The 23,206-nt window shown below is 40.9% G+C and overlaps 1 protein-coding gene across 2 annotated transcripts in view; it reads left to right on the forward strand.

Moving 5' to 3' along the window:
- Positions 1 to 23,206, forward strand: part of CSTPP1 (centriolar satellite-associated tubulin polyglutamylase complex regulator 1) — a 124,631-nt gene that overhangs the window by 24,153 nt on the left and 77,272 nt on the right. The window contains exon 1 of one of the 2 annotated variants that reach the window (XM_063117510.1): positions 746 to 795. The exons of the other annotated variant lie outside the window; for it this stretch is intronic. Coding sequence (XP_062973580.1) covers positions 788 to 795 — 8 coding nt within the window. The 5' untranslated portion in view covers positions 746 to 787. Of the gene's footprint in view, positions 1 to 745; positions 796 to 23,206 lie in introns of those variants that run through there. 2 annotated transcript variants of the gene reach the window in all.

A 23,206-nucleotide genomic window follows, 5' to 3' on the forward strand; every position in this document is an offset into this window, starting at 1 on the left:
TAGTCTGACATCTAATGAGGAACAGGTGCTGGACTGAAAGTTCAGATCAGTAACCAGAATGGAGGAAGGCCAGGCATTGGAAAGCTGCAGAAGCAGTATTGCAGGAACCTCTGTCAGTGTAAATGAAGAGGCAAGAGGTTCAGGGCATAAGGGCAGGCATTATCTTTATTGTGGGTAAACAGTAGCAAAGCTGGGAGCAATCCTGTTGGGAATTTAGGAGGGCTGAGTGATGTCAGCAGTTAGTGGCTGGCCTGATGCGCAAATAAGTATTTGAAGGCAGTTTCATGCATGATATTTTCCCTGCATGGACTTATAACAGGGGTGGACAAACTTCAGGGTTTAGGACGCTGCCCCCCCTCCGCTGCCACAAGTTGCCATTGTTGAAATGTCAGTGATTCTGCTGGGAAACAAGGTGTGTAGGAAGCACATGCCTTGTTTTGCAGCAAAGTCAGGCTTTTGAAAACCCACAAGTTGTTTGGGTTCATAAATTTGTGTGGCAGGCTGGCATGATCTTGATTCTGCAGGGAAACCAGGCATACAGAGAGTGCCATCCCTGCCATCCTGTTTCCCTGCAGAATCCTCATTCCTACGCTCCCTGTTTCCCAGAAAAATCAGTCTCCTTCCAACCTGCCAAACAGCTCTTTGACAGGCTGGCAGGAGTGTGATTCTGCAAGGAAATTGTGTGTGAAGCCATTCCCACGTGCCTTCTTTGCAAGTAGGTTCACTGGGAGGAGGGTGAGATTAAAGCATCTCCTTCCTTCCAGCAATCATTAGCAGGAGTGCTGAGATGCAGGGGTAAGGTTGTGTTAACCTCTATTCTATCCCAGTGACCTGGATCAAGATTGCTGGGAGGAAGGTGGGGTTAATGCTCCCAGCAATCTGTATTATGGAGGGTGAGGGGTGGAGTGTTCATCTGTGTGTATCTGTCTATGTTCATGTATGCGTGAGTGTGTGTGTGTGTACAAGTTGCCCACTGCTGAATTAGAGGCTTCCTGGTGTGATAACTCATGCCACAAGGGGAGGAGTGAAGAGCCTTTGTGTATGGGCAAAAGGCTCATTCATATCATGGCTTATTATTTAATTGAGATAGCCCAGTTTGCATGTAATTACAACACAGGTTGTCAGGGCTGAGTGCAAGTGAGCATGCTGCCTTCCTCCTGCTTACTGCTTTTGCTTTCCATCTGCTTTTCAGAACAGCCCAGGAATATCCCCTTCCTGAGTTGTTAGTCATGACATCCAAACCCAGCACTCTGGGTTATTGAACATTAAACAACCCAGTGTTTGAGCCCATGGTTTGTTGTTGGGTTAAAACTCCAGGGCAGGATCTACACTACTGCTTTAAAATGGTTTATAACAGTAGTGACAATTGTTGGGGCCCAGGACACACTCCATATACAGTTTTCAAAGCTTTTGCAGAGTGTCTGGCTCAGGTTCTATAACCCTCAACTACTCAGAGTGCTAGTTTCAGACATCACAACCAACAACCGAGGAACTAGGTTGTTCCTGAGTTGTTTTGGAAACCAGTTGCAAAGTGGAAGTAGTGACCAGGTGGAAGGCAGTGCACTCGCTCTCATGTGTCCCCACTAATTCATGGATTTCTTCACCCATGAATTGTAATTACATGTGAACCAGGTGATGGTCTGAAAGTGGCCATATCTTTTCTGTTTATTTTCCCATACTTTTTGTGCTCATATTTAATATTTAATATTTAATCATTTAAACCTGGTTTTGCCTTGGAATTGAACAGTTCTGTTCCCATTCTTAGAATACTTCCTAACCACTGATTTACCACATATCGACAGGAGGAAACAAAATAAGCTGCTCAAACATATAAAAGAGTGCTTAAATATCTCAAGCCCTGCCCTCAGGATTGATAAGTGTGGATGGGATTCAGCCTGTTACATTCAGGTCTGTGTTAAAATGTGCTTGACAAACGGGTGGTATTTGAAACAACTGAAATCAGTTATGTATTTTGGTAAACATTTTCAAGGGTGGACAACTTGTGGCCCTCCAGATATTATGGCCTACTACTCCCATCAGCCCTAGCCAGCATAGCCAATGGGAGTTGTAGGCCAAAGTATCTGAAGGGCTGTAAGTTTCCTCATACATCAGTTTAATGAATGAGAGCTTTGGAAGAAAATCCTAAAGCAACAGGTTTGGGCTAGAGAAATGGAAATAGTTGTTTTCTAGCTTACTGTGATCAGATTTCCAGTTCTCACTCTTCTTGACACCCAGATGGGAGAAAAATCAGTAAGCAGAAGTTTTCCATGTAAAGTCTTCTTTTCAGGATAAGGTCTTTTCACAAAAAAAGCTTGTTCTCTTTGATGCCATATTCCTCAAATTCCCACCAATTCCTCTCTGATGGGTATTTTCCTGTTTCTGAGAGTAATCCCTGTTCTTTGTTGAACATTAATCTTTCAGACATATCAGCTGTTCCTTCTTCTTTTGTAGAAAATCTAGTCTTAAATTATTATTTTTTTAAAAGAAAGAGAGGTAGGATATATTTCAGTTGTGAGCCATTTAGGCTTCATTCTATCCCTAATGCGTACAGATAGGGCCTTTATCTTCAGCTCAGAATCTAGAGAAACTCCGCTTTCATTTGAAAAAGAAAAAACAGCAAGGCGCTCTGATGGAATAGGATTTCTTTTTACGAAAGATAGATAGGAATTTGTCTTTCTTTAACTGTTCATGTAGATAACACAATGTGAAGAACATGATGAATACTTTAAAGAATAAAGAGCCTCTAAAACAAGGCCTCGGCTGCTCAAGCTCACAAGCTGGAATAATGAAGAACTGCAGGATTGGAGTGTTTGTCTCCAGGTCAGTAGGGATAAGGGAGGTCACAGCTTGTGAAAACGACTGAGTGGGGAAATGCCATGCTGTGTGTAGCACAGGTGGCTGTTTGTGTAGTGAACATTGGTGGGATTCTTAACATTCCTCGTTGCTTCCCAGCGAAATCCTCTCCCTAAGGAAAAACATAAAGAAAGAGAATCCTCCAAACGACTTCTGTGCAAGAGGATCAATGTACATGTTATGCAGAGTTCTGTGATTCTTTTCCTCCACATTTCTTAAACCTAAAGCAGCCCCAAATAGACTACATCAGAGGAAAAGATGGCTGGGTCAGAAGAGGCAGGTTAACACTTTTTCTTCTATTTAGTTTTTCAGCTCAAAACTTCCCTCTCCAAGCTACTGTTTTACCCATAGGGGGAAAGATATGGGGATACTGTATTGTGTCCTACTGGAGGGGAAAATCAGCTTGGCAGAAGGTGACTTTGAGCAGGAATGGGCTAAGCAGTCTCTTCCCATCTACCCTTCTTCTGCTCCACTTCATAACCTGCTTTCTTTGTGTTAAAGCAAGCAAGCAAAAGGAAAGAATTATGGAACTAGTTTGAGCCTTAAACACTGCCATTGCTAGGCACAAGAAGACACTTGAAAATCCCAATGAGATGTCAGTTGCACACCTCTTCCAAGTAAGTATTAGAACAAACATGAATGGATGTTCTTTAAGGTTGATGGTTTAAAATGTCTCAATATGAGGATCTTAAAGTAGTGATGAAAATGTTCTCTCTATTTGTAAAGAACATTTAAAAAGATTTCTCTCCAGTGCACCCTTCCCCCTGCCCCAGTCTTTTTGCCTGAGGCCCCTGTCCACTTCTTGATCTGATGAGCCTCCGCACCCTCTCTTGGCTCCGGTACTCTGGGCAAACAAGCCTGTGATTGTTTCTGTGAATGTGAAGCTGCCATAGAACACGAGCAAACGATTGCCAATGTGCTCCACTTTTATAGATCAAGACTTTCTGAAAACGGGATCAAATTTCTCTAACATTACTGAAGAGAGGATATGAAATTCCAGGAGGGGTTTCTGTTCAAGCTGAATGCTCCCTAGAGCCTCTGAAAAGCTTGTGCAGGAGAGGAAGACATTTTCAGGTGCTGCTACTATAATTTTCCTTTTGGCAGTTGTAGCTGGACGTGTCATTATCCCAAGAGAGTCAGGGCATGGAGTGGGAAGCAGCTGTGGCATAGTTTGAAAAGTGTTGTTTTCTCCCTTTAAGTGAGATTCTTTGCCAGTGGAACTTCTGTTACCTTAAGTCTTGGGGGTTGGCTAGAAACTCTTTTGAAGTCTTCCTTCATTTTTCCAAGAGGAGAATATCAACATGTGCAAAACAGCCTTTGAGATATGCCACAAGAACATAAGGAGAGACATGTTGGATCTGACTAAGGCTCCATCTAGCCCAGCAGTCTGTTCACACAGTGACCAACCAGCTGTAGACCAGGAAACCCACAAGCAGGACGTGAGCCAAACAGCCATCCGTAAGGCACCAGGAGTATAAGCCTGTGATTCTGGCAGCTATGCCCAGGTATCTTACTCTCTGTACTGTCATGACAGCTTGCCAGAAGAGAAAGAGAGTTCTGCTGGTTTTGGGTGCCATCACTGCAAGTGGCCAAAGTATACTACTGTAGCCTAGCAGGGGATGGGCAGAGAAGGGCCCAGTGCGGTTTCACTGCTTCATTGATAAAAGTAGGGTGGTGGTCCTGAGTGCTAAAGATTCAAACTGGGAGCTACATTTAATGGATATTGCTATTTATTTCTTAAAATAGTAAATATTTTTGGAGATTGGGCTGAAATACTACATCTTTTAAGAGCCCCATTTTTCTGTCTCTTGAAGAAGAAGAAAAGAGTCCTTTATACGTTCGTGTGCCTCATCTTAATTTTTCTAGGAAATGTAACATCACTAGTGAGGGCACAATGAATTATGCTGCCTGTCAGAAAGAATGGCAAGAGTTTTGTTGCATGTTTGTCAGAGATCCAAAAGTTCATTCTGGGATTTCTTAATTTCCTCTCGATTATTTTTGTGGAAAAGCAGGGTGGGGGTGGAGGTCATTTCGGAGTAAAAATAATAATTATGGTGACAGCAGAATCTTCCGGCCTTTGATTGAGCCACCAGACAGCAAACTGAATAAAAGCCCTAGGGCTAGGGAGCCTGTTTTTTGTCATCATCAAGCCTATTCAGCAGGATTTTGAAGTTTTGGTTCAGATTTGGGGAGTTTCTCAAGTATCTTCCTCCTTGGTATTTGCATTCTGTAACACTGCCCCTCCCCGCCAGCATGTGCTTTTCTTTCTTTCTTTCTTTCTTTCTTTCTTTCTTTCTTTCTTTCTTTCTTTCTTTCTGTTAGCCTCTTGTGTGAGAGATTTTTATTCACTTCCCCCACTCCTCTTCCCCAAGGCCTCAGCATTGTCCCTGCTTCAGTGAGGAGATGACAGTGTCTCACAGACACGGGCTGGCTGCAACAAACTGTGTGACAGGTGTGGAGCTACTGCTGTCACCAACCTGGCTGGGAAGTGATCCTTTCAGCTAGAAGCTTCCACTGGGATTTTGCATTGCGTATTCCTGACAGGTCTCCTGTGTCAACTATATTTCCCTGCTCCGAGGAGTGCACTGAAAAGGAAAGCTAGCTGACAAAGGGCCATCCCAATGAACTATTATTATTATTATTATTATTATTATTATTATTATTATTATTATTATTATTTATTACATTTTTATACCGCCCAATAGCCGAAGCTCTCTGGCGGTTCACAAAAATTAAATGTTCTCTGGAAGGAAATGAATAATGGGTTTTACTCCCAAGAGATTTCTGGAAGACTTATACACAAAAAATCGCCCGACTGCCCCTCCCCCATGTTCTTCTCTTGAATTTCCACTCCTTCACAAGGATGGTTCTGCTCAGGGTACATCTCCCATGTTTGCTGTGCTTAATTCAGTTCGCAGGGACATTATTTTAGAGCCACCTATGCCTGCTACCATATTCACGGCTCTTTCCCACCTGAAGGAAAAAGAAGATGGATTCTTATGAAATGCACTTTGAAAAGAAGAAAGGCATGTTCAGTTTATCAATAATAATCTGTCATTTCAGCACAAAGTCAATATTCATTAAAAGATTGATCCCCTAATGTCCCATTTCTTTCCCCAATGTTAATAAACCTAGGATTCCACCAGAATTTGAGAAGTGCCCGACTGGCCTAGCAGCCACTTAAATTAGAGAATCAAGAGCCAGTTAGATTTTATGGTTCTGTGCCTAATCTGGTAGCTGAAGTTGGTTTTCTGTTTTATGGAGTCCCTGTTCTTGTTCTGTGTGCAACCTGAAGTCCAGTTCCAAACCAAACCTGATATTTAGTTCAGATGTAATGTTCAAACTAAGGTTACGGCTATATTCCACAAGACTGTGTACAATGTCAGCCCACTTCTCTCTTTCCCCTTAATTCCCCCATGCCTTTTACTTGTATTAAGCATAATACAAGTAAATAAGATATCACAGCAGCTGAACCAATAGCAGCCAGTGGGCACGACACTTCTCTACTCTTGTAAATTCATGGTTGACAATGATCTGCTCTGACATGGAGGGCTTGTGAATTGAATAGGTTATACTGACTAGCTTTAGGATTTGTTTGTCAAAAGTGAGGTGGGTAGGGGCCTGCAGACAGAACATTGGGACAGGTTGGTGGAAGTGTGCAGTCAACAGTGTTCGCAGGCTGCCATACTACAGTCTCTCAGCTAGTTTCATGTCTTTAACTTTATGCCTGATAAGTTTGTTTGTTCCCCTGCTTCAGTATTTTATTTTGGAAATATCTCAGTGTCTTTCAACATCTGTAATGTTTGGTGAAATACTGTATTTGCTTTGTCTCCAATTCTGATTTTGTAGTTCTGCCTGTAATTGGTAGCCAGAGATGGTGAACCGCAACCATGTTCTGTTCTTTCCACTAATTGGGCTTTCCTTTTTTTTTTTATGAAGTATAACGAGGATTTCACTTAAATGTAGAGTAAAGGCCTGCGTGTTGACATCTTCTCAACAGCTTGCTCTTGGGAGCCACTTATTTATGCTCAGTGAGCCAAAGCTGGACTTCAGCATGAACAGAAAAAAACATGTTGCATAAGGATGAATAGTTACATATCTTCTAGAGGAATATGACAGGGATATTCACTCTTTGCTTATAACCTGCACTGCTATCTATTGGCATAGCTCTCTTATTTTGTAAGGAGTGGTATTGCTGTTCTTCCAAATTGCACAATGTGTGTCCTAAGGAAGGTTTTGTCAGGCTGCAGCAGAGGGAGAGATGGGAAGCAGGGTCACTTCATCTGCTTAGTTGACAGACCCACACACGGCTCCTCCTCTCCTTGAACTGTTTCCATTCCAACTAGTTATTATAAGAACTTCATAACCAAGGAATAGTGCCCCAGTTTGCTTCTCCCCACCCCCATCCCAAACTCTCTTCCTTTTGTGTTATGTCCTTTAGAGATTGTCTTAGGGACTGTTTTATTATTGATCTTTGTAAGCTCCTGTGGAGCAGGTTAAAATGCTTTAAATAAGGTGCTGGTAAGTAACTTGGCAATGATCCATTTAGATCAGCCTCCCTGGGGGTGGGTGGGGAGATGAACCATGGAAAATTTGCTACACAACTATCTCCTCCCCCCACCCCACCCCACCCCAGTTTTAGGATGTCTTTGGCTTGATTTTATTGTTAATTGTTTGGGTAGAAGTGCTACAGAACTTTTACCTAAAATGGAATCTGCTGTTGAGAGCTGTATGGGAATCATTGTTGAGTGAATAATCACTGTTTCTTTTTGAAGCTCTGATTTTACCCATAACACTTTTTTGGAGTGACTGGAATTGTTTTGTTTGGAAAGAATTTGACATTCCATCTTGGGACTGTTGTGTCCTTCACTTGCATATCCTGAAGAGCACTTTCAGCTCTGCAGGTAATTTGGATTTAATCCCATCATGAAAAAGCTAAGAGAACCCGCTGTTTTTCCCTGAGAACAAGAAAAATAATGTGAATATATTGAAGATACTTCGTCAGCAAATCTGCAACATTGAATCCAATGTTTTGGATGGCCAAGCTGATCTCCAAAGTGTCTCCTGATAGCTTCTCCAACAAGAAGGGAAGGCTTCAGCCTCTAAATGCATAGAAATGTTCTGTAGCTAGTTTATCTGAAAAATAAGCAGATGTTTCGCTGGTAGTTTACATCATTCCTTAAAAATGAATATCCTTAGTTCATGGAAAATGAAAAGAGATGGAGACTTTCTGTTTAAAGTGCTCTCAGTGGTCTAAGATAGTGGTGGTATCTGTTTTGGTCTTTATTGTATCAATAATTTATTTTATTTTATTTATTTATTACATTTTTACACCGCCCAATAGCCGAAGCTCTCTTTATAAACAGCATTTATAAAGCATATTACAGTTTTCAAAGCATTTCATATCTATTATTTCAGTAAAATGGCTCCATAAGGTAGGCCAGCTTTCCCCAATGTTCCCTAGATGTTTTGGACTTTAACTACCATCAGCCCCAGCCAGCATGGTCAATGGTCAGGAATGCTGGGTGTTGTAGTCCCAAACATCTGGGAGCCACCAGGTTGGGGGAGGCTGAGTTAGGCCAATATTCCCACTTTACAGATGGGAAGGATGGCCTTCTGTCATCTGAATTCATCTGAATTGGGTGTTGAAGTGGAATTTGATCAGGATATTTCCTAGTACACTGTTAGCCACTGTGACATACCAGCTCTTGAAAGAAAACTTTCTGAACTAATCATTTCCAAAATTGTCTGAAATAAGGTATAGGAGTAAAGCAAGATATTTTTTGATATGTCAATAATAATTTTCAGTTATATCAAGTAGTAGGTACTGTTCATAAAAGGTACTTTTGCAAAAAATGTAGATGCTGCTAGAGCTTTTTCCTGCTAAGGATTCCAAAAGCTGAATAGATATAGTCCTCTTATGTCCTAGGCATGTGCATGTGAAAGCAACGGGGTGATTGGAAGATTAATAGTCACTAACAGCTGCCTGTAGTAACCATGTGTACACAACAGTGTGTTCTGTAATAGAAATTAAATTACAAATGTCTATTTAAAATTTCAGATAAAGAAAGCCAATTGTATAGGAGCACTGTGGCTGCCTGAAGTGGGTGTAATATTTGATATTATATATTAATGTAAAATCTTATATTTGTGAGCCATAAATACTCTAGAATTGATCCCCTTCTCTCCCTCCCCCAAGTGTGCCTGTTGAACCAGAAAATTGATCCAAAACAAAAAACGTAAACTAGTGCACATAGGTTAATCATGAATATTAACCATAATCACAGTAGAGGAGAAAATCCTCCAGTCTGGGGATTATTTTTATTATTTTTATTGCATTTTTAATGTGCAAAGGACTTTTAAAATCCTTATTTTGTTCATCTTTGAACAGCCCTGTGAGATAAGTCTCCTTTCTTATTTTAGAGATGAAGGACTTAACTGATTTCCATCTCAACAGGAGCCTTTCTTCAAACCTCCCTAAATCATTATGTTTTATGCATAATGTTTTCAGTCCATTTAATGGCATCTGGGAAGTATGAGCTGTTAAGAGCTTGGGCCAAAGGAAAATACCATATTTACAATGCAATATATATGTGTTTGTGTGTGTATACGTATGTATTATTCATATTCAGCTGCAGAGTTGTGGTTGGGGATACTTAAAATGTAAACATTTTTTTGTGGTTATGTACATTTGGGTCTCCCTTGGTCCAAAGCATTGTTAGTTTGTCTTGCCACCATGAATTCTGTTCTGCAATTAGAAAATGGAAGAGCTTCGGCACATGATGAAGCTGAATATCATTGCTGTGGAAAACATGCCATTTTCTGGGCCAGGTATTATACATCTATTTTATTTATGGAATACAAACATTTTGGTATCAAATTTCCATAAGAAACAAGCTTCACATCGAGTCCAGTATAATCATGAGCCGCATTCCTCTTCCCTTTAATTTTGCCCCAGTTTTCTTTTGAGTATCTTCCTTGTTATGAGACAATAGAAAAGCAAGGTGTGTTCTTTTTGCTGAGAGAGCCTGCAACATGAACCCCACTTGTGCAGACAAGATGGAGCTAACTAATCCAGGTCTGGTTCCAAAATAGGCAAGCCAGGAGGCTGAAATCTACCAATTCCAAGGCAGGTGGAAACCAGCAATCCTCCGTCCTAACCTCTTCCTTCAGGACCAACCAAGGGAGAGCGAAGATTAGGCAGTAGCAATGCCAGCAGCTCAGAATGTTATCCATCAGCCAAGTGGAAGGTGGCTTCTCTTTCATCCAAAGGGACACTATCAACAGGATTGTAACTTTCAGCCTGGAAACAGCCCCTTTGGCGCACAGGCGGCTCTTGGACTACCAGAGAAGGCAAAATCAGCACCAAACACCAGGGAAGGCTTTCTTGTAAGAATGTTTTGCATCCAGATGGGAAACATAAAGCAGCAATTCCCTCTAAGGAACAAGACTTTGCCTTAAGGGATTAAGAAAGGCATCACCATCGTCAGCACCAGCTCAAAAGGGCAATAACTTTTAGACTGCATTTTCCATCATCTCCAGCCAGCATAGGGAATAGTCTTGCTGTTTGGGGATGATGGGGAGTTATAGTCCAACTTCTGGAGGAAGGCTGATTTGGAGAATATTTTCTCTACTAATAACAAATAGCTGTTCCTAAACAGCTTTTTTTTTAATGGACCCCAGAATAGCTATTTTTATAAGGATACTGTTGTTTTTATATGTTTTTTTAATGTTTTTAAACTTTGTATATTTGTTTTTAATGTTTACTGTTTTTAACTTTTGTAAACTGCCCAGAGAGCTTTGGCTATGGGGAGATATATAAATGCAATAAATAAACTTCGTGCCCTCCAGTTCATCTCCACCGTCTTTTGAGTGGTATAGAAGTGAAATGAAATGAATAAATAGTAAATAAATAATAAATAATTTAAGATGGAATATTTTAGAGAAAATACTATAGCAATAGCAACCTTGCTGTTACATTGTATGAACGATATTGCATAGAAAACTATGACTTTAATTAGTGGATTCTCAACTCCAAGCATCAGGAATTCAAAAGTCTTCCGGAATGTGTTTGGAAAATTAATTCAATTAATAAAATATAAAAGAAAATTACTAAACAGGAGTTGCTAAAAAATGTATAGGCTTTTTTACATCCCGCCTTTCCATTTCAAATTGAAACACCCAAGGTAACAAACATCAACAGTTTTTTTAAAAAACCAATAAGATCTTTTTAAAAACACCATAAAAGAATACCAAAACAAGAGAAAGCATAATAAATTCAAATATCTTTTAGGTCAAAGTCCTGTTGGAATCAAAAGATCTTGAACTGGCATCAAAACACCATCAAAGGAAGTAAGATGGCGCTCCCACGGCAGGGTGTTCAGCTGAGAAACTGCAATAGTGAAGGCCTTTTTACTCATCCTCAGGGCTGTCTTCACAGTGCTGAGTTGGCGCTGCATTCCCCCTAAACCCCATGGTTTTGCTTACCCGGAGTGGCATCAGGCAATTGCCACACCAAGGACGAAGTGCGGAGTTTCTGGCAGTCATCTGGGTACTGGAGCCACCCTCCCACCCTCTTCTTGGTTTCCACTACCAATCGCTGGTCGCCTTCCACCAGGACCACTTCCTGGATTAGCCATGGAGCTGAACCGGGGAGCCGTAGAGCTTGGGGAACCTCGCTCCCACCAAAAAAGTTGGGGCAAGTCCCTGACTATTTTTACCGCACAACTTTGCAAAAAGCCCTGTGGTGGCTGCGAATCTGTGGCTGCGTCATATAACTGACGCAGTGCCAATTCACAGCCCCCGTGGAGCTTTGAGCACGTATAGACAGCCTCCCAGTCAACTTCACAGTGCAGTTTGTATGTTAATAAAGATGCTGATGTAAAACAAACAAACACCACGTGTGTTTAGGTGTACCCCTACGCTTTTTAAAGGGTACACCTAAAAATATAAAGTGTGATGTTGCAATAGTTTGAAAGCACATTTATCATGCATGTACACTTGTTAGAGAGCTAGGATTGCCTGAGACAGTGTTGAGGTATACATAATGGCCAACCTGAGTTTATTGTTATGTAGTGTGTGGATAGCCCCGTGTATTACCCGGATAGTTATCTCATTGTTTGCATGCTACATAAAACCTCAAGAAATCTGCTATATACTGGGTTATAGTTCCTTGTTTCTTCTCATTTGGGGGCTCTATTTGCAAATGTCATCCCAGAAGTTATATACAGCATGATATTGGGTCTTGATTGAACTTCATTGAACTCTGAACTTTATTTAAACACCTTTATTAAAGAAATGTCCTGCCATGTCTTCAGCTGAAAATGGGAATTCTCTTCAAATACTGGACATCCTTCCATTGTAAAACATATGCTATGGGAAACTTATGGTTGATTTCAAATCATAGTTTTCCTTGTGGAAAAATAAATGTGAAAAGTGTCATATTGGAATGCACAATCCATATGGGTTTTGTAGAAAGAATCCGTGAACATGAGAATTCTGTTTGCTCTTGCTCATAGATTTTTCTCACATATGGCTTTTGCATTTCAATGTAATGTTTTTTAATGTGTATTTGTCTGTAGGAGAAAAACGTTACAAAAGAATCTACCCTTGGGGAGATTTATCCAGCTGTGTTGCATTGCAAAATGGTGGTGGTGGTGGTGGATCATAAAAGATTGCGGCCTATTGTATGGCTGATATTGCACCTGTAAAACAATATAAAACTACTTTCTCTCTGGGTCACTTGGTTGAAAGAAAACAGAGACATTCTATAGTGTTCCTGTTAATAATCCCATAGATGTTACTACCCTGGTCCTTGAGGGAATTCTAGACAAGGAATATACTCAATCCAAGGCTATGAGTTAATGTTATCTTCATTTTATAGTTGAGGGAAACTGAAACTTGAAGTTCTACGTTTAGTTATTTATTACATTTCTATTTCACCCAACTTACCTACATAGTGTATAATGGGGGTCTTTTTCCTTCATTCTGTCCTATAATCAGTGAAGCATAGAGGGGAGGGTTAAATGTCTCTGACTTGGGCTGAAATGGCACCTTTTGAAAATCAGAGCAAATTGATACTCTTGGGAAACATAAAGCAATTTAATTTTGGCCCGGCTTTCCCAGAACTATCAATGATCATATGATGATCAAATAATCTTCCAGTGTTCTTCACAATGAGTTTTTAGCTCTGATACTATTGTAGAAGGCTGGATGTCTATGCCAGTTACACAGCATTGCAGTGATATGGGCTAGATGGTACAGCACACAGCACTTGAAAACACTAATTCTTAACTTCTCTTTCCTTTTCCTTGAGCTACCTCCAAGCATTTCTCCATGGCTACTTAGCCTTTTATATGGTAGGCCTGCTATCTTCCAGCAAACTGGATTTCCCAACTCATAACTCTAAAATGCTTTATTTCAGAGTAGAAAGGGTACGCTATATGTGGCCTATTATATCCATATCAGCTTGCTTATCCTTTTCAAACAGCCATTGTCTTTTAATAGGGCTCTGCCTGGCAGGGGGAGCCCTTAATTCCTGCCACATAAGAATGGCCAGCTTGAGTTACAGCAAGCTGTACTATGCTTCTCTGATCAAAAGGCCTCTGTTTTTTAAAGTCTTTCTCTCTCTCTCTTTTGTTTTTAAATATAGTGGTCCAATAATTCAATGCAGCAAAAATCGTGCAAGCTTTGATTTGGGAGACTGGGGTATTAAGTAACTGACCTAATTCCCTGTTGTATCTCATGGCCTAATATAGGGATGGCAAGAAAAGAACTAAAAGAGGATTCCAAGCAATAGTCTACATTGTTGTTAACTAAATTTTCATTAAAATGTTCCATCTTTCCTGAAGCCATAAATTTGTATTAAAACAGAATATATATTAAATTGGAGGGCATGGGACATGGCAGTGAGGCATAAGCACTGTCTTCTTAGAAATAGGCCTATAAACATGCAAAGAGATTTTCCAAAAGTGTAGTGTGACTCCACTAGTTTTACCCAAAGGGAGGAATGAGGTCATGTATTCTGGCCATAGAGTCCTACAAATGAGAGTGGGCTCCAACACTTGGAAATAGATCTTTTAACCTGGCAAATGCATCAGGTGAAAGATGGGTAGGGGTTTGTCTCTCACTCGTGCTGTGTTTCAGAGGAATGTCTACAAAGGTTGGTGTGACTGCAGAAATAAGTCCCCTTCCCTTTTGCCAGATTGTAGACACAGTGAGTTTCGGAGACATTCCAAAGACACCGCTTCTGAGCACTTCCAAAGCCCAATTAAACATTAGAAACTAGACTCCATTCCTCCACTGAGATGTGGGTGGGACAGCTTTAGTGATGACCACAAATTTCTTGGTGGATCCTTACCCCTACACTGACAGGTGTTCTTCAGACTTGATACTGATGTAATACAGGTATGTAAGGGAAGGCCTGGCACAACAGTGTAGGCGCTGGGTAAAGGATGAAGCAGCGCAGTTAAGGATCAGACACTTGCAGAGTATAATGTACTCCTAAGCTAATATAAAGCAGCCTATGTAGAGAAGCAATAGTTTTTTTTACAGCGTATGCTCTTGTTGGGTTGTAGTGAAACTTTGAGTAAGGCCCAGTGAGATGTCGATGGTTAACTGACTGAAAGCACGGCATTGTCTTCCCCTTCTCTCCTTCCTTCTTTCATCTTGAGCGTGGCCATTCCCTATCCCTTCTCTTGTTTCAGCTAACAGTCACCAGTTTTATGTCTCTATCAACATTTTCACTAACCATGGTTAGCACCAAACCGCAATTAGGAGGCTAAGCAGTTGTGCTTCGGGCTAAGTAGGGTTAGTGGTCAGATCAGTGTGCATTCAATGTTGGCCACAGTTAGTTCCAAAACTGTAAAAGTGAGTGGGAGAGAAGAGGAGGGATGACTATGCAAGCTCCAAATTGCCTAACCGTGATAGGTAAAAAAGGCAATATTATGTTTGCACCAATACCTTACAGCAGGGATAGGGAATCTGTGGCTCCAGAAATTGTTGGACTCCCAACTCTCATCAGCCCCAACCAGCATGGCCAGTGGTTGGGGATGGTTGGAATTGCAGTCCAACGACAACTAGAGAATCACAGGTTCCCAATCCTTGCCTTGCAGAATGATCCAGTGGCCTCATTCAGACAACACCGTTCACTCTTTTGTGGTTAGTGTGGTTAGGGCAGCATGGTTAACAGTGCCGTCTGAACACCCGTTTTCCCTAACCATCTGCCCTGTTAACCACATTGTGGTTGCTAACCATATTGTGCAACATGGTTAGCAGCACTAACCATGGCTAAAAGTGTCATCTGACATGTGTCTGTGGTTAAGGGGCCGTGGTTAAAGGTTTAAGGGTTAAGGCATAGAGCTTCCAGTACAGAGTGGCCTAATTAGGCGGGGCTGCTCTAACCAGCAGGCTCTATGGCTGCTCTGAACTGCTGATTGATACGCTTGCTGCAGCTGCCATTTTGTGTTTCACATTAGTTTTTTGGAGTGATTTTTGCTCTTAGCGGAGCGTGCTTGCACTAGAGCTTTTTAAATCCCCGCTTGCAATTTCCCCATACAAAGCATCCGTTTCTCCTACCTCGTTGAAGCGCCATTACACCTCAGGTTCTGCGGCGGCACTACCTCATGGTGTGGCCAGCGTGGCCATCCCGGAAGGTTTCTGCCTCCCCTGTGATGACTATAGAGGTATAGCAGGCATGGCGATGCAGAAAGCAAAGGAATCACTCACTAATCACGCCTCTTTGCCTCTTTGCCCAGGCATATGGCGGCACATCTTAATTACCCACATGTTTAGTTTTTAATCGGTTTTTAATGCTTTATGTGTGTATGTTCTGTGTTTTAGAGTTTTAAATTTTGTATACTTGTTTTTACCTCAATTTTAGAATTCTGTAAACCGCCCAGAGAGCCCTGGCTATGGGAGCGGTATATAAGTGCAATAAATAAATAAATAAATAAATAAAAATAAATAATTAAATAAATGTAATTGCTGATTTCATTGGTGCCCACACTAAAATGACAGCCATAACTGCTAGGGCTGCTGGGATACAGGTTGGATCACTTGGAGGAATCAGGTGCTCCACTAACCACTTTGTGATTAGTGTCTGGTGTAGGAAAACATAACCACACAAGGGTTAACAGTGCCATCTGCAAGTGTTCTGCATGTGGTTAGTGTTAACCGCAGCTGAACATGGTTAAACTAACCACAAAGCCCAGAGCATCATCTGAACCGGGCCTATGTATGTCTAGTCACAAGTAAGTCCCACTGAGTTCAGTTTGACTTTCTCCTAGGTAAAGGTGCATGGGATTGCAGCCTTAGTCAGAAAAGGCAATGTCTTTAGCTTTGGAAGCTTCACTTCCTTGTTAAAGCCTGGCTGTAAAAGTATTAGTAACTGAAAACATTGACAACAGCCTAATAAATGCTACTATTAAAAGTGATCACTAGAGCCAGAAGCCACTGCATCAGGTTATTAGTGCTGTTGTCTATCTGTTTCTTTAAAAACTGCAATTCTGTTAAAGTGGAGGTTTGTTTTGTGTTGTTGATATTCGGTTCACTAGTGAAGTGCTGGAAGGTTTGTAGCAGAACAGTCTTTCAGAGTTTTTGTTTGTCTGTCCTGCTCTCCTGTAGGAGAAATAACTGAAGAAACATTCTTGATGTCCAATGAACTTGATAACCAAATGTGTACTTATTAATAACTGTTTGATCAGTCCATTAGTTAAAAATGTGTGCATTTTTCTACTGATCTGTTATCAATTAGATGGTTAATTATATTTATTAATTGTTTGTACAGCAAAGCAAACTTCATGTCTACAAATTTTTAAATGGCAGTTCTTTCTACCCACTGAAACAGTGTATCTTTTCAGCAGCTTCTGTCAACAGAGATTGTTCCTTGTTTTGTGTCCTTTGTTTAGTTTCAAACGTCAAACGCTTAAATTTGGTTTAGAGATTTGTTCTCCTTTTGTAATTGCACACAGTTGTTCATGTTTCATCCAGTATATTAAGTTTTCCTCTCAAGAAAGCACTTTCCTTTCTCTAACTTCTCTGGGGCAGTTAATAAGTTACTTCATTCCTAAACAGGGATTTGTGTGAATCCCTCCCCCCTGCCCCCCGGCCTCCCTCAGTCCCCATAGCAGCTATACGAAATGGGCCGTGGATACTCTGCCAGAGAAACACTCCCGGTGCTCTTCAGACATTGTGACATTACGTGTTTTCCTATATGGAGGTTATGTCCTTGTCAGGGAATAAATAATGTCTGAAATGACCCTTGGCATAATAAAGCCACAAATTGAGGAGTGACAGTTCACCTTCCCTGCTGCTCCTTTGATAAGGGGAAGACATCCTGTAAATCATTTCGGTCCTTTGTATCAGGAGCCAAAGGTGGCTCCTGCTGGGGGGGGGGGGCGCGGGCTAAGGGGTCTTGTCAAGCATTCTGCCCTTTCCAGGAACATAAAGTCCCGTTTGCATCACGTGTTTTGCTCTGTCTGTATTTCCAGCAGGCACACGGCAACTAGTTTGTTGCTTGATTCCTGTTTGGATGTTTACCATAGCATCCCAGGCTACCACCCATTTTAAACGTCCCCAAGATTTCAAAGGAGGGCTTGGAATTTTTCGAACTCTGGCAGGCTGCCTCAATGTGATTACCCAGAAAACAATGTTCTATTGAGCGCTGTCTCTGTTCAGAGAAGCAGCACCTGAGTGCTAGCATTCCCAACACTTCCTTCTCCGAGGATGTTGGCTTTGTTCTTGCCTAGTCCTCTTCCATCTACATGCCCATCCCACAAGCATAGAGCAAGCCTGCTGCAAGGCACATCTTTTCCCACTCCTGGCATCCTAGGGAGATTCCTGTCTGGTTTGGCTTCGGTGAAGCATGTAAAGGCAAAGTCTCTAAGCGCAGATTTTTTTCTATTATTTTTTTTGCTGGTGCCCGCAGTGCTATAAAGGCCTTTCACAATTCTGGTTAGCCTGGATCCTGTCTGCAGTCCCCCTCCCTCCCTCCCACAGTCTCCCACTACTGTGATGTGAAAGGCAACTATTGCTATTGAAGGGATTGCCCATCAACCCAGCAAAACCTTTGAGTGAAATGCAAGTGCTTGAAGTATATTAGAGTACTAATGAGGGCTTTAGTTTTAATTGCTAGCACAAGTAGACAAGTCAGGAATTGTGTCCATGGTAACTTCACTTAATGTGCTAATTTGCCTGTCTCTCCTGAGTGGTTTTGAGGAGGACCAAGCAGCGTGAAGCTTCTTGTTTCAACAGGAAGATTTGACAACTAAGTGGTGGCTGTCATTCTTTTGCTTTTAAAAGGAACACACTGTAGGCAGTTATGCACAACACCTATGGACGAAAAGAGGAAATGTGTCCAATAAATCCTTCTTCTGTTATCCTAGATACTGCATTGACTTTCTTGCGCATTGATTAGGAAGGAAATACACAGCCAGTTAATAAGTTTTAGGGGTGCTCCAAATATTAATAATTTCTGATAGAGAAAGCACTTCTGTGTGTAGAAAATAATGTACAAGTTGCATGTCGATCATGACTTTACGCAAAATACACTCTGTATGGGAATTGTATAGTGTTTGAAGTGACCTTTTAATATTAATAATGTGATGGGTGTGCACTCTTGTGGATGAGACTAAAGTCAGAAGAAGGGGAGTCTCAACTTGTGGAAGGCTGATAAAATGCTATGGAATGCATTAGGTCCTCCATTGGGGCCTTCAGGTGTCTTCTTTCCACAGGCTGTTGCATATCTCTGAAGTAGCCAAATGGCCAGACTTGGATGCATCTTTATGGCTCAGCATTGTGTCCCTTCAGCTATCCAATTTTGGGTCAGGTGATGCTCAGAGGGTCTAGAATACCACAGGAGAGCTGAATGGAAGGCCACATGTAGCCTCCTGAAGTTTTGCAGCCCATTCTAGGCTATCCTTAGCTATCTCCAGATTTCTCTCCTTCCCTCAAACTTCTAAACATTGGATTTTGGTGTCCGTAGCTGAGCAGAATTCACCAAACAAGGAGTGTCCCTCTTACTAGTACTTTGGTTGTTTACACTGTGTACCTTACAGATCTGGTTCAGTCATAATGCTAAACTATGATTTAGTATGATGACTGTTGGGCTTGTGCACTTCCATCTTCTCTTCTGATGCAGCTGGATGGAGATTACAGATTACTTCTGTTTTTTGTTAACTGCAGTTTAGCATTATGTCTTAAATGGAAACTCTGGTTAATCTTAACTAAAGTTTAGGGGAACAAGCCAGTTTTATAACCACAGTTTGTCCAGGTTCAGACATAATGATAAATTGTAATTAGTTAAAAATGGAAATAAAAGCTTCCAATTTCCTCCTCATAGTTTAAAGGTACACCTGAATGAGACCATAGTTTACTTAGGTTCAGATGATTCCGCCCCATCGATTATATATCTTTTTATAAATGTTAACTTAAAAACGTTAACATTCTCATGATGGCAGCAGACCTGTTCGGTTAAACCCCTACCTAGTTTATCCCCCACCTGTATAAAGCAGAAGGGGGATTTATTCTAAGAGCAGAGGCAGAGGTGAAGAAGGGAACACCCTCTCTCTTCCTGTTTGCCTCTATGCAGCCCCTCCTCCAAGCACTCACTTCTGGCGTTGGGACCTTAAGGAGGGAGAAAGTTTCCTGGACAGTACCACTTCAAGACAGCAGTTGGAGGATTTAATTAGAGAACGGGCACCAATTTAAAATCTTCTTTACTTTTGAATAAATAAATAAACAAATAAATAAACAAATAAATAAACTCTTCACCTCTTAATGTCAGGGTGAAGAGTTCTCCCTGTTAATGCTCGCTCTATACGTGCAGAGATTTTTTTCCCCTATGAGGAAGTTTTCAGTAATGGAGTCCCCCCACCTGCAGTCTGAAATAGTACCATCCAGTAGCAGTTCTTTACTACCTCTTGGCATGAACTAGGCCTTACTAGGAAGTTGCTTCAGGGCAATTGTGAAAGCTATAAGCACAGTGATGGAATTGGATGAAATGTTTGTCTTGTCTGTCCCTGCTCACTTTCACCATTGTTCCTTTCCTTCATTGTGTCATAGATAACACATTCACATTTTAACTTTGTAATGTGGGTCTGATTCCATTACACATTCATCCATGTGACCACTTTTGGTAATGGAAAAATTGTCAGTAAAAATCCCCAAAGCTATAATTCTATCCTTAACATTCCTTTGCAAAATCTAATTTTATTCATAAGAGAATACAGATGTAACACTGCCTAATCATCTCCTATCCATAACTAGGAGCACTCTGTGACCATATGACTAATCACTTCCCCTTTCCCTCTCGCATGAGTTTGCCTTCCCTTTCATTTTCAGAGCTAATCACCATTACATCCATACCATGGTTCTCTCCAACCTGATTTTATTTATTTAATTAATTTATTTATTACTTATTACGTTTATATACTGCCCCATAGCCGAAACTCTCTGAGTCTAACCAAAGTTGCAAAGTGTAGTTGAAGCTAACCAGGATTAGCAAAGGTGTAAATGCAGATGTAGCTCTAGCTATGGTTTGATCAGAAAATGAAGGTGGGAAATTGATGTGAAAGAAGTCCGGAGGAGCGCAAGTGTATGAAGTGCCAGATCTTTTAAGAGCACCATTAAATGATGCCCAGCCCAGATAGGTAATGAGGTATAATTGGTTCTTCAGGTGCACATTGGATGGGTTCAGTCATGACTTTAATCCATGATGGCTTAATAAACTACACACAGTAAGTATCTTATTTTTAAAATAGTCCATGATGCCCCTCCACACGAATGGGCTAATGAGCTACTGTGCATAGCTTATAAAGCTACTGTGTATGTTTTGACTTATCCCCCACCCTCTCTCCCACTGCAGTCCTCCTGCCTGAGCACGTTGGTATCCCATCTTCCCATGCAGTGTTTAAGCCTTCCTCCAAGTGTGCAGTAGCTGTTTCCAAAACTGCAGTAGTGCGCTTTCGCTCATACGCAAAAGCGCAGTTGCACATTTCACCCATAGACACTACTGCAGTAGCCAGTTTCAGTTGTTTCCAATGCTGCAGTAGCGCTATTTCACTCATTTACTAATGCGCATTTACGGATTTCACCCATCGGTTTTAGTTGTTACAATGCTGCAGTAGTGCTCTTTCCATTACACAGAGAATGCCTGTGAATAGAGCAGCGGCAGCAATGTGAACTCTTGCCATGCAACTTTACTAGCGAGCAAATTAATCCTCAGTTCCCAATAGACAACACAATAACCCACGATGAGTTAAACAGTTCACTCTGCAAACCATGGGTTATCAGAGCGGGTTATTTTCAGCAAATAAGCCATTGTGGATTTAAAAATTCCTGATATTTATTAACACGATAACCCATGATGGGTTAAGTAAACTCAATGTGGGTTACTGTGTCATCTGAACCCAGTCATTGTCTATGAATTTCATACACAGATGGTAGGTGGACAGTAAATCTATCAGGTCCTTTAAGAGAGAATTCTGCACACAAGTCTATTGCATAGGCTGTAGTGTATGAACACCTATACTAGAATAAATTTGTTAGTCTTTAAAGTGCCACATGACTCTTTTTCTTTTTTGCTGCTATTCTCTGGAAATAGATAACAGTACAGCAAAATAGTAATGTTGAGATTATTGTATGTCAAAGTAACATACAATACCAACTTTAAATACCAAGATCTAGCAATCTGTGATTAAACTATTTTCATCTTTCTGGAACATGATCCAAAGCTTGGTAAAATAGTGGAGCTTTACTGACTTAACCGGGCTTTGAATCAGGCCTTTGGGGCATTGTAGTTTGATTCTGGTTGTCTCTTTATCTTGTCATCTTTTCCCATGTTACAACTCATGTCTTCCTCTGATTTGTACAACACTGACAGTACCTGATAATTATAAAAGAATTCATAATCGTCCAGCAGCATTTGCCTAAAAATAACAAGTAGCTGAAAGAGGGGAGGGGGATCAAAATTCAGTTGTATCTTGAAAAATCTTGTTGTGGCTTTGGTGTATTAATGGACCAGTGAGCAATGCTTTTAATGTATTAAAAATAGTCCCAACCAAATGTCTGCATGTAATGATAATTAAGCCTGCTCATTGTGTCCAAACACAAATTTTCCTCGACCCTAGGCAGAAATGTAAATTTTATTTTTCTAGTCATTAAAAAAACAATAATATGAGTGCAGTTTGAGAAAGTGCTTGAGATGAATGTTGGATGTTCTCTGAAGGGAAATTGACTTGTAATTAAACAGCTGGCATATTAGATATTTTTAAATGGATCCTGACCTAAAGGACTAAGAAAGTCCCCAGCTAGCCAATGGATTTTGGTTACTCTGGAGAAGCTACCTATGGAGAAGAGCCGCCCCAACCAAGCATAAGCATAGATCTTTTAATTAATTCTCTTATACACATTAATCTGATGTCCCTGGTGAATGCTTTCATGATCTCTCTGGAGGATTTGAAACATTTGCTAAGCTTAAAAGGAACACAAGGACCTGCGCAATGAATCCACTTTTATTTAAGGGACCTTTTATTTTGTCTCTGCTTTTCATTTTCATTTGTATTAATGTTTCGATTTGGTTTGCATGTAGAACTTTAATAGGATCTTAGAGAGGCACTTTCAAATGTTCATGAAACTTGATATTGCTGGTTTCTAAGATCCTTCTGAAAAAAAGCAAAGAAACTGCATCTGATACCAAAAAGCTTATTAAGTGGCATTGCCCTGCAGTGTTCATAGCTCAGATTCTGAAACTTTGTAACAGAGCAAGAGACTTTGTAAGTAAAACTATCAGGTTACCAGATGGCCCTTATTTCAAAGGGTTCTTTCTACTTAACTCAGAAACATCGCAGATCCACAGACCAAAACAGATGTGCCCCCATTTTGGACATTACAGCTCTATTCACAGATAGCCCAACTTCAAAGTATTCCTTATTTTGGAAATTATTTTGACATTTGTCACAAATTCAAGGCGCCCAGGTGATGCTCTCAGTCAGACCAAGCTGGGGCTCAGAACCCATTTTTGCTTTGTTCTCAGTCTTTTGGGCAGGTTATTTGTCCTCTGTGACTAGCCACGTCTCCAATAGCAGCCATCTTTTACTAACTACGTGTCCTATAGCAGCCATTTTGTGGTGGTGCCTAAGATAGTTTCTCAAATTGTCAAATATGCCCAGTGGCCCCAAAACATTGCCTACCGCTGTTCTAGGGTGATCATTTTACAAACATCAGAAATGCACTCACATGGGCAGTTTACTTAGGTTTTTTGTTACTTTATGCCAGAGCTTCTGAATAATCCAGGGCAAAACAGGTAACCCTTTAAAGGAAAAAGTTTTATTAGTGGTCAAGATGAGAACATTTA

Source organism: Elgaria multicarinata, chromosome 2 (assembly GCF_023053635.1).
Source record: "Elgaria multicarinata webbii isolate HBS135686 ecotype San Diego chromosome 2, rElgMul1.1.pri, whole genome shotgun sequence".
In the NCBI taxonomy this organism is placed as follows: Eukaryota; Metazoa; Chordata; class Lepidosauria; order Squamata; family Anguidae; genus Elgaria; species Elgaria multicarinata.